Source organism: the organism of the source record quoted next, unplaced genomic scaffold (assembly GCF_019419815.1).
Source record: "Pyrus x bretschneideri cultivar Hongxiangsu unplaced genomic scaffold, Pyrus_bretschneideri_v1 Contig57, whole genome shotgun sequence".
Classification (NCBI taxonomy): domain Eukaryota; kingdom Viridiplantae; phylum Streptophyta; class Magnoliopsida; order Rosales; family Rosaceae; genus Pyrus; species Pyrus x bretschneideri.
Genome location: NW_025999795.1, coordinates 780,526 through 796,969, shown reverse-complemented (window position 1 = coordinate 796,969; position 16,444 = coordinate 780,526). Strand labels below are relative to the sequence as shown.

Here is a 16,444-nt window from a genome sequence, read left to right as displayed (position 1 = left end):
CATCCACGCTCAAAAAAGTGAAACATGAGACTTTCATTGGTCCAAGAGTACACAACTCAAGGAAGAACCCACCCGTCAACAATTTGAAAGATTTTTAAAGTGTCGAAAATACGGTTAAAAATAGCAAATGTAATAATATAATAGTTGAAAATTTAAAAAAAATATATTCAATAAATTTTATTATGACATTTATATACCGAACTGCGTTAACAGCCTTAACCACCTAGTGGTTTTGCAACGACAATCCTTCTTTTTGAGGTCGAAAATATTCATAGAGACATTTTGGTCTTTTTACCCATCATCGTGTAATTCATCAACGTCAGAAATCGAATCCAAAATATACGCAAGTGAATTACATATCTGAAATTCATCCTCAACAATTAGATCACTCCGAAGCAGTTGGGCTTAGACTCTTACTAACCAACACAATTTTAATATAATAAAAGCATTGAGTGAGGGACGATGGCAAGTGTTGTTAATATTAAATTGAGTATGTACACGCCACACGCAGTGTAAAGGTTTCATATTATTCGTTTTCCTCGTTTAATATATAGTTAAATTGATCCCTTTATATATATTATCGAGTTTGGTACCCTTATTCATTTTGTTCGTTAAATATTTCGATTCAAAGCAACCAAACTCAATTTAAAAAAAAAAAAAAACACCTTTTTAATTTAACAAACATAATTAAGATTTCATATTTTTTAAGAAGCTGTTTTTTTTTTATTTTTAAAAAAGCAATCCCAAACTAGCTCGGAGTTTCATTAGAAAAATAAGGAAATATAAGTACTTTCCATTTCTGTGTTAGAAATATTGGTCCACCATAAAGAGGGTGTGTCTTGAGAATGACCATATCAAGAGCGTGGCATTCAATGTCAATATTATATTACAAGAATTCGTAATGAAAAAAAACTTACACATATCTATATATTATTAGCATGAGACACTACGATAACATTTTATTCGTACTATATATGTAAGTTGCTCTCGTAAATCTTATGCTCAAGTTCTTTTAATGTAGTCTCGAGCCTTCTGGGTGGGTAATAGGTTGAACATTTATTCCTTCTTCGACATTCTCTTTTCTTTGGTTTTTCTTAAAAGTTAAACAAAAAGAAGAATAAATAACCATCCGCAACCGGCCCAATCACATCAAATGTGAGACAAAGTTGTGATCAAAATAAATTTGTAGGCTTATTCTGATGCAACTTTCACACTAAATATCATGTATAAAACCAATTCAAAATGGTCCAACATAAACTTAGAGAAATTTTTGTAGGCTTATTCTGATGCAACTTTCACACAAAATATCATGTATAAAACCAATTCAAAATGGTCCAACATAAAATTAGAGAAATTATATATATATATATATTCGTTTCAATATTATATTATCAAGATTCAGGACCACATCATATAAAATAGGTATAGCTCATCACATTTTCAATGCCAAAAAATCCTAAAATAAGCATGCACGAACCAGTCAGTCCATTTCAACGTAACACGCGTTATCGCATGTTCACGAGGTTTTTCCTTGAAAATTACAATTGCATATTTTTTTTTTGAAAAAATTTATTTGTACCCAAAATATTTCTTTCTAAATTCAACTTATTATTCATTTGTTTTACCTTATTGTTTTATCTCACATACAAAATGAGTTTAGAAAGAAAAAGAAAAAAAGGAAAAAGAAACTCAGCCAATGTCACCTCCAACATCCACCACTACCTCTCCAAACCCAAAGACACCCAAATGTTCTTCACCCCCTCACCAACCACCCAGCGATGCCACTTGCACCTCCCCTACCGCCCGCAATCAAAGACCCAAATCTCATTCCACCATGATATAGAATCAATACTTCAACACCATAATGATAAATCTATTGAGATATATCATCTTATTCAACCAATTTATTTAATCTCAACCACTAAAACTAGTTCAATGTGTATGCGTGCAGGACCCTAGTTCTTCATTCTTTCTTTTCACAAAAACTTTAACTATTTTGTGGGTAACGAATTTGAGGTTGAAACTCATTCAGTTTAAATCGTTCAATAGGAATGAGAAAGGATTTCGGTGGTCGAGGGTTGGAAAGAGGGGGATTTGGATTCTCACCGGATCCCCTTCCTAAGGATCCTAGGGATCAACGACTATGGACCGTTGATAAAAAAATCGTGCAGTCCCAATTAAATATTTTTTTATATTATTGAAAGTAAAGCATCATCGTTTTGCTTGAAAAATATAAAAAAGAAAAAAAAGTGTGGCTACACGATTTTTTATCAACGGTCCATGTTCGTTGATCCCTAGGATCCCCTGAGAGGGATCTCGCATGGATCTAAATCCGAAAGAGGGAGTGTTTTCGATGAGGGGTGGGGATGGGGAAATCAAAGGTATTTTCACTAATGAGTTATTTTTGGATTTTTCTTTCTGAACTCATTTAGTACATGGGGTAAAACCATGAATTTCAAAATAAAACCTTACAAGTTCAGTTTAAAAAGAGAAATGTTGGGTCTCAATAAAATTTCCTTTTTTTTTGGGTAGAAAATTACAATTAGATTAACTACGTCTAATTGTGCACTTAATAATATTCATAAAGAAACTAGTTGATAATTATGGCCAAATACCAAAAAACTATCTGCTTCCTTTTATTAATTTGTTTTTTTTTTCTTTCTATCATATATTGCCGTCATTGGGTCACCAATATCAGTTTTTGCCGTTACAAGTTTTATTAACAGTCTTTAAACCTTGTGGTGCTCGGAAAGAGATGGTTGATTACAAAGTGACTTGACATCTCCCTCTCTTTATGGTCTGTCCGCCTTATTTTCTATTGTCCGTCCACAGGAAAAACTCACATACAATCAAAACGTCAAGGTGTTGAAATTCTAATCAAGTTTATCAAGCATCGTCCTGCTTTAGCACCTTTTTAATTGACCTGGTGGGATTTGTTTGATATATGATCACTTTAACGTTCAATTTACAAGTAAGTTCTTATCGTCAAAGTAAAGCGTATACAGGCAATAGTCCTGTGTCTTATAAACTGCGTCATTACATCTCTGTGTGTTGCGTTATTAATATTTGTTTATTGTAATTAGGTAGTGATTTAGAAAGCAAAAGGAGCCCTTTTTCTTCTCGTTTCGTGAATATGAATTGACTAATTCCGTTGGACAACTAGCAATCTTTTTCTTAATTTGTAATGGGTCTTGTACAGAGGACAGCTACGTACTTGTAAATTAAAAAAATAAAAAATAAATAGAGGATGCCACAATATTTAGCCTTTGAACTGAGATTAGGATCTTAGTGTTCAAAGCTTAAGGACTACGAAATTTGGATCCTTAATTTGTGTGAAAAAGAGATTAGAGCTTTTGATTTATGTGAAGTGGACTATCAGAATGAGTTAATGAAGACTCTTGTATTTAATTTGAGCGGTCTAGATTGTCTGATCCTTGAACTTTGAACAGTGAGATCCGAAGAGAATTCCTGCCCCTTGGCCATTAGAAACAATTTCTAAATCAGATGTAGACTTATTACATAATTTGTATTTCATGTTTTTCTTTTCCTTCTCGTAATATAGTTGTCAATTGAACACAATTAAGTTTCAAATTAATATTATTTTTCATATGCAATTTATGCCAATTGAGCAAGATAGCGTGCATGCGCCTTTTAACTAGGGTTCTCATTATTTCTTTGTAAAGTAACAGTATTAATTTGTCAAAAGAATAATGTTTTTGTAATATCTCTTAAACTGATGTCATACTTTTTTCTTGAGTACCTACTGCCATTCTTGTCGACATATATAATGGTTTTCGCTCAATCAATTTAAGTCGATGAATTTAAAGATTTAAAAATGTTTTTGCAAATAATAATTGTTGATATTCAATAAAATCGTCCAAATAACTAGTTTAATATTCTAGTGAATAAAATGTTTGTGTTTTTTATCTATGCGTTTCGGATTTAAAAATTTTCTTCTCTTTAATTATTGTAATAGTTCGAATTCTCCATTTTTTAAATAGCAATAAAATAAAAAAAATAAAAAAAGGGCTACCGGAGGTGAAGAACTGAGCGGAACAGAAAGAGTGGAATACAACATGCAAACCGCAGCAACAGACACGTCCGCCGTAATGACTCGTGGGGGAACTAAAATTAACCTTGTCTTTCCCAAGTGAGATCCAATCAGAACCGTTGGATTCATGCTTTAGATTCGCTCATAACCACGTGTCCTCCATTTATTTGCGCTCTAATCTACGTTGTCAGCGCACGTCCCACGTGAGCTACACCTCCTCAGTGGAGATGATGGGTCTTTTTTCCTAATTTTCTTTTTAAAATTTGACTTATTTTTTAATTACCGAGAAATTTTAAGGAGACTATCTCAAAAGTAGAACTCTACATTAATTATCTGTCCCTCACAGTTTAATATTAATTTTCATGATAAGTCCAACATTATAAAACATTGTATAAAAAGCACAAGATAACAGAGTGTTCATGAAGAGTTTAACTTTTGAAAGAGTCCCTTTACTTGTTAACTTACCGCAAACAAACTTCAATGAGCCAGAATTTCGCGTCGATTTCATTACAAATATATAATATATATCGTTTTTGAATCTATATAAAGAGATCTCGTCCAATAAAGCGGAGACCGAATGCTGCTACAAAACAATTGATCATGTGCAATTTTTGAATTTGGATTGGTTTTGTTTAACTTGCAATGGGCCAATAGTCAACGCATCAAATTTTATGGTCCACGGACCCTGGCTGGCTTAAAGCGCCCAGAAAACAATCATTAATATTTTGGGCCAATAAGTCATGACCCAACATTTTATGGGCCGTAGAAAGGAGCAAGAAAACGATCATCTTTTCATTTGTTTGGGCCAATTGATTACCACAATAATCTAGCTCATGTTCTCTAGTCCATAAGTAAGCTTTGGTTATGAGATTTGATTTGATTTGATTTTTTTTTTTTTGAGTCGAGCGATAGTGTTTGTAAGTTAATTGTTAGATTAGCTATCGACGGGATTCGAACCCACATCGTCATGCAAGGGTACAACATCTTTCCACCACTGTGATAAATGACCACTTTGGTTATGAGATTAAGATATGTAATTAGGACTTGATTACGTAAGGGGTAATGGTTGTGTCACTAGGCCTGTATTGTGTAATTTGGCTGAGATTATGTAATTTGGTGTTTCTTTACTTAAATAAAAACAATTAATGTTCTTGCACATTCAGCATTCTACGTGTCATCGTAAGACAAATAATTAGCAGAACTACATGATAAATACAGTAAGATTAGTTTTAAAGTTTGTAGCTTAAGCCTTAAGTAGTTAAGAGTAAGTTATCATGCACTCTAAACATATCTTTTTTTTGGTAAAAACTCTAAACATATCTTTGATTCCTCTCAACCGCAACTTTGCATGGACGTGGGTAACATATATTGGCTAGTAATTTGGATTCTGTCTCTAGCTACTAATATTCTTTAACTAAAATTTTATTAATTTTCGATTTCTTTTTATCAAAGTCCTTTGATTTGTATTGTGACATCCTACATCGTCCAGGGGAGTGATCCTTAAATGTATATTCCTATCCCTACCTAGCACGAGGCCTTTTGGGAGCTCACTGGCTTCGGATTCCATGGGAACTCCGAAGTTAAGCGAGTAGCGCACGAGAGCACTCCCAGGATGGGTGACCCATCGGGAAGTTCTCGTGTGAGTTCCCAGAAACAAAACCGTGAGGGCGTGGTCGGGGCCCAAAGCGGACAATAGCGTGCTACGGTGGTGGAGCGGGCACGGGAAGTGATCCGCTCCGGGCCGGGATGTGACATTTGGTATCAGAGCCTAACCCTGGTCGCGAGTGTGCCGACAAGGATGTCGGACCCCTAAGGGGGGTGGATTGTGACATCCCACATCGCCCATGGGAGTGATCCTTAAATGTATATTCCCATCTCTACCTAGCACGAGGCATTTTGGGAGCTCACTGGCTTCAGATTCCATGGGAACTCCGAAGTTAAGCGAGTAGCGCACGAGAGCACTCCCAGGATGGGTGACCCATCGGGAAGTTCTCGTGTGAGTTCCCAGAAACAAAACCGTGAGGGCGTGGTCGGGGCCCAAAACGGACAATATCGTGCTATGGTGGTGGAGTCGGCCCGGGAAGTGATCCGCCCCGGGCCGGGATGTGACATGTATACCTCACAATATTAGTACTAGTATTAATATATTTCCATGTCAGCAATTAAGCTTGAAACGTTATAATATTTAAAACCCCACGTTTAATGGCTATAATAAAAAAAGGGTCAGCCAAAAAATTGAAATTTATTTTGCAAAATTTTGATTGATTAAATGAATAAAAAAGCAATGCAGGTATAACAAAATAACATTTTACGTACATATTAATAAAATGCAAACAATGTACCCAAACTAATTTATTGGCATATGAGTACATTTTATAACAGAAAAAAAAATATCGGTAAGTAATATGGGTAGATAATATAAACATAAAAAACTAGACCCACTTATAAAAATGCATGGTACATAATATGAATAGAACAACATTGTGCCCACTTATAGGTACATAATATAAAATATATTTATCCCACTTATTTTAATTTCTTTTTCAATGGATACAAAAAATAAACAAATGATTAAGAATTTAATTGTATTAAAAAGTAATTAATTTAGAATGATAACACCCAATTTTTTTAGTACAATTATATATTTTACAGTAGGGGGGAGTTCGGTGAAGTCACACAATGGACAACCTAATCTGATATTGAATTCGCCATCTACGAGATTCAAACCGAAGACCTCTCACTTACAAGTGAAGAAGAATACCACCAGACCGTAATACTAAGGGGTTAAAATGATAACACAATTAATTTCTTATTGTAAGAAAATAATATTAAATACTGATGTGGAAATAAGTCAAGGGACTTCAATAAAAAATTTAAAGACACAAGATTTCAATTAAGAAAATGTCATCACATGGATTGTAAGTTGTAACCTAATTTTTGCATATGTGTATTAGAGTTAGGGTTCGATGATACACATTTTTGACACATATTTTGACACCCGTTTTTGTGTGGTCTACTTTGTAATGTATTTCAACAGTCTAACCGTTTATTTTTTATGTCCTGTCAAATATCATCTCTACCAGAAATCAGCCAAATCCGAAGTCATATGACCATTAGTTTAAATTTAGTGTTTGTTTGTAGAACTTTATTCGTCTATTTTCTTCACTACAAATAAATGTCTTAATGGTTTTGGATTTGTCTAATTTTTTTTGTAAAGAATCTAATGTACTAAAATATAGATGTTCGGATCGTTAAAATACATTATTGAATGGACCCTACAAAATGAACGTCAAAGTGTGTGTTAAATACGTGTGCCCCAAGATCCTAACCCATATATATATTAGACAATTGGAGCAAACCAGCTTCGACACCCAATTATCTATTCTAAAATTGAGGAGCAATTGACTGTTCATTCCGCTACAGTCAATTGTTTGCCCCTCGATTTCACGCTATTTACAACAAAAACCATCAGATCTGGGTTGGGTTGGGAAGGTAATTCTTAAAAGTTAGGGGGTAATTGTGTCCGTGTGTTTGAGCCAAATTTCACTTTATTTACAAAATTGCCACCGCCTTTTCTCTCCCTCTTTCTCTCTCCCGACTCTGTCGATAACCATCCATCAAATCGCCCATCCTTTCCTTTTCTCACTCTGAGCTCATTTCCTACAACCCTAGCACTGTTTCTCTCTTATTTCTCTCAAATTCGAGAGACTTCTCTCTCCCATTTCTCTCAACCTAGCCCCAGCGCTGCTTACCCCGTTCCTCTTCATCATCTCAGTTAAATCCGTTCAACAATCACCGATGCACCTCCATCGGCAGGAAGTGTTACGAGGAGTGGACGTAGGAGCAGGAAGTGTTACGAGGAGGGGAGGTAGTAGCCTCATCTGCTGTGTTGCAGTAGTGAAGTGATTAGACGTCGGTATGACATCTGCTAGCCTAGGGAATGGTGGAGTTGGCAGTTCAAGGTATGTTAGACAATAGATATGGCATAAGTGATAAGCCATTTTCCCTCTCTGCAAGTGTTAACCTCACCCTGTATGGGATTATGAAAAGGAGGGGCTTTCTTTTGCTTTGCGTTGCAAGGGATAGAACGAGACTTAATTTACTATATTAGCCTTATGAGTTTACGGACCTTCTAATATTTCATAGTGGGCCTGGAAGTGATTTTCCGGGAACGGGAAAGGTAATCGAGATTAGTCTCTGATTGTTTGATCATCCTATATATATTTGATGAAGCTTCAACTAGCTTCTACCAGACAACCCCTCATTTCTTTATGGTAATTAAGCTTCATCTCTAATTGTTTATTGTCTGATTAGATTATTATAATATTTGGGTTGTTGGATATGTTGGATTTGAATTGATTTTTTGTTTTCATATTTCATAATGATGGATTTTCGAATGAAATGCACTCAACCCTAAATTCCAGTGGGGGTGGCTGAAGCAGTTGCCGGATATGACTTATGGCAGCCAAGGTTCCTTTATTGTCATGCTTTTAGTTTTATAAAATATGACAAGTTGATATAAATATATATGTATAAAGAGAACTTACATCTCTTGATAGATTGTGTTCTAGATAGTTTTTCACTTTCCTACTCAAAATAAGTTTATCATGTTATGCTGTCCAACTATTGATTTGGAACAACGTTATGTAAATACTTTATTCTGTCCAACTATTGATTTGGAACAACGTTCTGTAAATACTTTTCACACCATACTTATAACACATTAGTCCTGTATTTGAAGACTTATATACAATACTTATAATTCGGATGAAGAGATCTCGATCTTTGTTTTTGGGAGTTTTTTTATGCTTTGCTTTTTGAGCGAATCTTTGTTTATCATAACACGGTCATATGGTGTTACTATCCGTTCTTTTAGTTGTTAAAATCTGCTTTTTTGAGTTGTACATGGAACTCTTAACGTAGAATTAGTAAAATGCAGGTGCAGAATGATCAACTAATCAATGTGAGAGAAGCTTTTAATTTTTTTTGGTTCAATTTTAAATGGGTTGTTATCAACCATTGAATTGCTTTTGGAGTTTTCATTTGATAAGAGAGATGGGGGATTCTTTTGGGTGAAACTTTTAATCCGTGAGATTTTTAGTTAGGTTGTGTTGTGGGTTTTTGCAAATTTCTACCGTGTTTATGCATGCATTTTTTGTTATAGATATGGAAGAAAATAGCATTACAGGGTGTTGAGGGTTTGTTGGTGGGGGAAGGCAGCAGCGTTAAGATTTTGCAGGTGAGATATTTGGGTGAGAGAAAAAGGGGACAAAGAAAATCGAAAACACATTTGGGAATAGGGGTAGCAAAACAGGGGAAAAGAATATGACAGAGGAATGGACTCTTAATTTTTTCTTAACTGGTTTGAGATTTTGCTTGCCTTTGGGGTCGTCGTTGGCGTCAAGCGGTGTCTGTTTTTTCATAACTTTTATTATTAATTTTTATGTCATTTGCGATTTTGTATCCTAGGATTTTTGAATTTTAACGTTCATTATCGGTTTTTAAATTTTTTTTTTCTTCGTTTGTTTGTTTTATATGTTGTGTTTGTGCTGGGACACTGTTTTGCAAGTTCTCTTTCCATTGGGACCGCTGCATTTTTAAAGTGTTGAGGGTGAGATTTATATACTCAAAACACTCCATTTTTTTTTTCCAAATATGCGCGTTTGGTTCTCTTCGGTTTTAAATGTTTAAAATTAAATGGTTATTTGGATAAAATGGTTTATTAGTTTATCTTATGTGTTGTGATCAGGAATTTAATTGGATTGGGTAAAATGCTTTATCAATTTACGTTATAGGGAATTATGTGTATTATGGTCTGTGAGTTTTATTGCTCATCGTTTGTTCTTTTTTCTTTGTTTGCCGGTTTCTTTTGCTGGGGATCACTACAGTTTGGGAGTCAAAATGACCACACTACCCCGTCAAGGGTTCAGATCTTGCCGTCAGGTGATATGAGAGAGGGGGTTTGATTGCCCAATTGGTTGTTTCATCAATTAATTGTGTGCAAACATTTATGTGTAATTTTTTACTTCTTCCACTTAAATGGTAAGATCAAATTAAGCTAAGAACTTTGGGTTTTGTAAATGTTGTGTAATTTAATTATTCATAGTATCAATTAATTTTGAGCAAACATTTCTGGGTAGTTGTTAATTTCCCTCAATATTTGATAATAATTAAATTAAAGCTGAGAACTTTGTATTTTGTTCATTACCTGCCGTAGATTTTACTTGACAGAGAAAATGTATTTTCCTTGATATTATTCATGTTTTGTTTTCTTTAAGATCGCATTGTAATGGGTCTCTTTGGAAAAACAATTCTTAAGACCAATTGTGAGGTTTGTTCTTATATCGTACATGAGTGTTTTTATAACTCTTTTGCACAATTGTTAGTATTTGTAGTTGTGATTGGTGTTGTCTTGCATGTTTGGCTTGAAGAAATAAGACATTACTTTTGATAAACCATATTGGGAGTGAAGGAATCTCTTTTTGACCTGGTCATCTTGGAGTACATTTCTACTAACTTGGTACACTATGGAAATTCATGAACTCTTTTACTTGCCCCTTTTTATATGTATTTGTTAATTACGACCCGTCGCATCGCGCGGGCATGAATCCTAGTAACTCCAAAAGGCCAACTCTTCCGAGCACTCAGTGGAGTTTTGTAGGTAGGACGATCGGTTGTAGACTCAAACATTAGCCGGTTGACTTTCAAAAACCCAACCCTCTGGTGTTCATTAATTCGGAATTACTCTCCTGTGAAGATGGCTCAACCACAATATATTTCACATATGAGAATATTTCTACTCATCATTCTCAAGTAATGGTGATGTCTATTACTCTATTTAGTGCCATTAGATGAGTTATGTAGTGGATATATACAAATTTCAAAATTTAAATTCATATAACGATGGTAAATAGAATGTTAAATATTACCACTATTTAAGAACGATGATAAAAATACACCCATAATATAATGGATCATGATATCCATAAACAGAATTAAAATCAAACAATGAATTCCAAATTTAGTCGTCGATCTCATGCATGGGTTAGGACTGTTAGGTTAGACCTTGAAGAATTCATCTTCCGTTCTCCCGCGCGCCTTATGAGACTTTGCTTTTGTCTCATCTCTGTTTTCGAATCTCATCGACTTTTGCTCTCATTTTCTTGTCTTTTCAGATTTTCCCGTCTGCTAACATCACATTCCATGAAAGTACCGCACGCTGCAGGCGATGGTTGAATTTAAGATAACTCTGATTTGGACACAAGCTGTTAGCTTGAGAATATTCAGATTATGGAATTAAATTGTGCAGTGCTCAAATGAAAGAGTGGTTAAGGTCGTACAATGAATGACATTTAATTGAAGGCCTTGAACATCAACCGTTTAGATCCCGAGATTTTGTGGTAGAGTCTCAAATGAGTGGTTGATGCCGTATAAACTGACTAATTAATTGTGTGACTAAAAATTAAAGTATTGGAGTTATTTATGAATAATTAATTATTTATAATCCTGCTATGTACTTTCTAAACATTATATAAGGGATCATGATTGATAGGGCATGTTTGTGTGACCTTAAACACCCTGGAGAGAGGATTAACATGGAAAAGCTACTATAAACCACATATACAAACAGGAACCACTCTCAAAACTTAAATCGTACGCCTAACTAAATGGAGGAGCCGCTGCTCGACACAGCCGCCGGCGGCACCACCGAGTATAGCAATAATCAGCTTATGTACGAAGGTGAGAGCGAAGACTATGCGCCTGTGAGGAGCTTTGGTGCGTTGCGGCATATGTTTTGGATAGAGACGGTGAAGCTGTGGCAAATAGGCGGTTCGGCAGTTATCACTATCATGTGTATGTATGGGACTAACTCAGTCATCGTGCTCTTTGCCGGTCATCTCGGAACTATTGAGCTTTCCGCCATCTCCATTTCTCTTTCTGTCATTTCCACCTTCACTTATGGATTCATGGTACTTAATTAATATTCTTCTCTTAATTCCTCATGTCGTAAACAAGTAGACCGTTCATCATAACTATTGTTTTGATTAGAGTGAAGTTTTATTGAAACATATGATACTCGTCAAAATAGTAGTATACCACATATACCATATATAAGTGGACAAGCATATATGTTATTTTGTGCTATTGTTATTGAATACGAAATCTTATTTGTTGGTGTGAAATGACTTGCTAGCTTGGGATGGGGAGTGCTCTGGAAACCCTGTGTGGACAAGCATTTGGTGCTGGACAAGTTCACATGCTTGGTATCTACATGCAACGATCATGTATAATTCTATTCGTAACCTCCTTCTTACTGTTGCCGATTTACATCTTTGCCACACCGATTCTAAAGTGTCTAGGCCAAGAAGACGACATAGCAAATGAAGCCGGAAAATACACACTCCAAATAATCCCCCAGTTGTTCTCACTTGCCATAAATTTCCCAGCTCAAAAGTTCCTCCAGGCTCAGAGGAAGGTGAAGGTACTGGCATGGGTTGCAGTGCTGGCCCTGGTCATACACATTGGAATGCTAGCGCTCTTCATATATGTGTTTGATTGGGGCATATCGGGGGCAGCTGTGTCATTTAACATCACAAGATGGGGGATTTCAATTGCTCAAGTTGTCTATATTATGGGTTGGTGTAAGGAGGGTTGGACTGGATTTTCATGGCTGGCATTCAATGAGATTTGGGCATTTGTGAGACTTTCTCTTGCCTCTGCAGTCATGCTCTGCCTGGAAATTTGGTACATGATGAGTATACTCCTTCTCACAGGTGGTCTTTCTGATGCAGTTATCGCCGTTGGTTCCCTTTCCATTTGGTAATTAACATCTTAATTCTTCCCTTTTCAATTAGTGAACTTTACCCTTTTTGTTACCTAAGGCTGGTATGCCATTCGGACAATCTTCTAAGCCAATAATGCAATGTCATTTAAAAAATCTAAAAATATGTCTTTAGCCCTTGAAACTTAATTTTCTCCACAAAAAACCCGACATAAGATTTTTATTTAAACAAAACCCATTGACTAGATTCCACATAAGCGAATTCATTAATTATGTTTGACTTTATACATTTAAAAGTTTTTGGATGCCTAAACTACCCCTATTTTAATGTTTGATGCGGATTGTAAGGGAGAATTAATGATTTTGCAAAAATAAAAAAAATAATGTTATAAATTCATTGCCTAATATATAATAACAATAAAACATGTGTAATATATGCAATAATACATGCTTAATAAGGTCAATAAAAATATTATACTAAGTAATTTACCTATATGTAAATTTATGATTAGCAAATAACTTATATTTTGTAGGTAAACTCCTTCATTTGTAGGCAATTTATTTCCATGTACTATTACATATATATATATATATTTGGCAAAATTTATTATTTTAAGATATATGTATAAATACTAGTTAAATTAATTTTAATCAAATAACATTACTTTGTTTTGTAAGTAAATGAATTTTGAATCAAATAACATTCCTTTATTATGTAGGTATTTTATTTTGCATGTATCAATATCATATATATTGGGCATATTTTATTATTATATGTACAAATAATAGGTAAATTAGTATTGTATAAAATAACATTGTTTTATTATGTAGGTAAATTATTTTGCATGTATTTTGCAGATATTGGGTCTGCTTTATCATGTACTAAATTATTTCACATGTATTTTACATATATTGGGTAAATTATGTTGCTTTTTTTAAGCAATCTAACATTTTAAAATTTTAATAGTAGGTGCACTAAATGAATCAAATAACATTAATTTTTTGTAGGTAAATTATTTTGCATGATTTTTTTACATATATCTGTGACATCCCACATCGCCCAAGGAAGTGATCCTTATATGTATATTCTTATCCCTACTTAGCACGAGGCCTTTTAGGAGCTCACTGGCTTCGGGTTCCTACGTAACTCCGAAGTTAAGCGAGAAGGGGGCTAGAGCAATCCCATGATGGGTGACCCACTGGGAAGTTGCTCGTGACTTCCCAAAAACAAAACCGTGAGGGAATGGTAAGTCCAAAGCGGACACTATCGTGCTACGGTAGTGGAGCGGGCCCGGGGAGTGGTCCCCCCCGGGTCGGGATGTGACATATCAGGCATTTTTTTATGACATGTGTGTGTCAAATTATATAAATAAAGAAATATATATATATATATATTTATATGTTGAACTTATAGTAGTACTATATACTTTTGAACGTGTGTGTGTGTGTATATATATATAATATAATAGTATGTGCAATAAGTATTTGTTCATTATAATTAAGGTGAGTAATAACATTTATTGATTTGATTTGAATATTGTAGCACAAGTTGTAAATATTTTGTAATAATAGGTCAATTATTTTCCTACTTGGCAATCTTTTTAAAATTTGGGTTTTATTTGGATGTTTAATATTAGGTGGGTTTTTGTCAAGGAAGTAAGAGTTGTAAGAGTCTGTATCTAAAAAACCCTTTAAAAAAATGTAGACACATGACAATGTATTATTGGCTTGGAATATTGCTACAACGATGTATCCGATGTATTTCCCTTTTCATGGTACATGAGCTTTTGATTACTAATAGCATTTTTTTGTTTCCTTAGCATGAACATCAACGGGTGGGAAGGAATGTTGTTTGTTGGACTAAACGCCGCAATAAGGTGAAACATTGGACAAGTAGTTCGCTGGTATTTACCTTGCAATAATCCTTGACTATTTTGGATTATTTATGACACTGTTCTTTTTATATAGCGTTCGCGTCTCCAATGAGCTTGGGTTAAGACGTCCTAGAGCAGCTAAATACGCCGTTTATGTGACAGTAGCTCAGTCTCTCTTAATTGGGCTTCTTTTCATGGTTATTATTTTAATAACCAAAGACTATTTTGCCGTAATTTTCACAAGTGACAAAGAGTTGCAACAAGCAGTCGCTAAACTTGCATACCTTCTTGGTATAACTATGGTGCTCAACAGTGTTCAACCAGTAATATCAGGTATCTATTTGACAAGTCACTATATATGTGTTATGCATGTTATCGTATTTTATATAACAAAGAACAAACGTTATATTCTCAAAATCGATATTGTGTGTGAATGTGCAAGCATGATATGATGCCACGTTTTCTTGTTCTTGTAGGTGTTGCAATTGGTGGTGGATGGCAGGCAATGGTAGCTTATATAAACTTGGGTTGTTACTACATCTTTGGACTTCCTCTTGGATACGTTCTTTGCCATGTTGCAAATTTAGGAGTCGCGGTAATTATATTATTTCTTTTCTTTCAATGATGCCAAGTTAATTTGGCAACCCCCACACCAAGTACTTGATGAGTTGTTTGATTAATATTGTAGGGACTTTGGGGGGGCATGATATGTGGAACTGCTCTCCAAACCATCCTTCTGCTAATTATACTTTACAAAACAAACTGGAACAAAGAGGTAACAGTTTCAAGTCTCTTCAACTTTGGTTACTTCGTTCATTTCATTGCTTATTCATATGAGATTTGAAAAAACTTAATAAAATGTAAAAAGAAACATATTTTAATTATAATTTTGTTTCCTCTGTTCTAAATTTCCTTAATGATTCATATTGAAATCAAATTGCAGGTGGAGCAAGCAACAAATCGTGTCCGGAAGTGGGGAGGGCAAGACATCAAAACTGCCAACGGAGCTAAAAGTACTTGAAATTCCCTTTTCTTTTTATGGGGAGAAAACAAGTGAACGAGGAAGGCAGCTCAGTCGGTGGCAAGATTGAGAGGTGATTGCGCCGGCGGCGGGTGTGGGGTGAAAGGAGGAGGGTGTTTGTCGGGGTTGCATGGGCGGGGAAGCTTGAATGGCTGTTGTGTGTGCGTATGTGTTTTGTTTATTCAGAACTACGTTGAGATTTCAGCATGCCCTTAATTTGTAAACTCAGACATTAGCCGGTCGAATTTCCAAATCCCAACCCATGGGTGTACATTAATTATTCAAAACTACTCACGTGCGAAGATGGCTAATGCACATTATATTTCACGTAAAAAAAATATTTTTGTTCACCATCCTCAAGTGATAGTGATGCACATCACACTACGTATCACCGTTAGAAGAGTTTAAATTTTTAACTTTGTGTAGTTGATAGACGTACAAATCTCAAAATTTAAATCATTTAACAATAATAAATATGGAAAATTAGAATCCTCTACAGTTTTTCTATATAATTTAGATTAAAAATCTGTGCCTTTTTAAAATTTGATTAAAGTGCTTTGACCAATAGTCACCTCTATTTTTTAAAAGTAAAATAAATTTTCAATTTATCATTTTATCTGTAGGGTACACTTTTCCTTATTTAGTGGAGATATTAGTAATTAAACTATATTTTCTCTTCTTTTAAATATGTTTTTTCGATCACAATATATATATAT

The 16,444-nt window shown here is 34.8% G+C and overlaps 1 protein-coding gene and 1 long non-coding RNA gene across 2 annotated transcripts; both read left to right on the top strand.

The window, feature by feature from the left end:
- The first annotated feature begins 8,433 nt into the window (after positions 1-8,433).
- LOC125471090 lies at positions 8,434-10,382 on the top strand. Its single transcript, XR_007253363.1, has 2 exons — positions 8,434-8,521; positions 9,940-10,382. It is a non-coding gene; the product is annotated as an uncharacterized LOC125471090 (long non-coding RNA).
- A 1,025-nt stretch (positions 10,383-11,407) lies between these two features.
- On the top strand, positions 11,408-16,026 carry LOC103964307 (protein DETOXIFICATION 35). The gene is made up of 7 exons (XM_009377228.3): positions 11,408-12,021; positions 12,246-12,871; positions 14,654-14,710; positions 14,802-15,040; positions 15,184-15,302; positions 15,396-15,482; positions 15,651-16,026. Exons 1-7 carry the CDS (start codon positions 11,719-11,721, stop codon positions 15,726-15,728), a joined length of 1,509 nt encoding a protein of 502 aa, XP_009375503.2. The 5' UTR covers positions 11,408-11,718; the 3' UTR covers positions 15,729-16,026.
- The last annotated feature ends 418 nt before the right edge of the window (positions 16,027-16,444 follow it).

Coding starts and splice junctions, on each gene's coding strand:
- LOC103964307 (XM_009377228.3), top strand. CDS start 11,719: ATGGAGGAGCCGCTGCTCGACACAGCCGCCGGCGGCACCACCGAGTAT. Junction 12,022..12,245: donor CCTTCACTTATGGATTCATG/GTACTTAATTAA, acceptor ATGACTTGCTAG/CTTGGGATGGGGAGTGCTCT. Junction 15,303..15,395: donor TTGCAAATTTAGGAGTCGCG/GTAATTATATTA, acceptor TTAATATTGTAG/GGACTTTGGGGGGGCATGAT.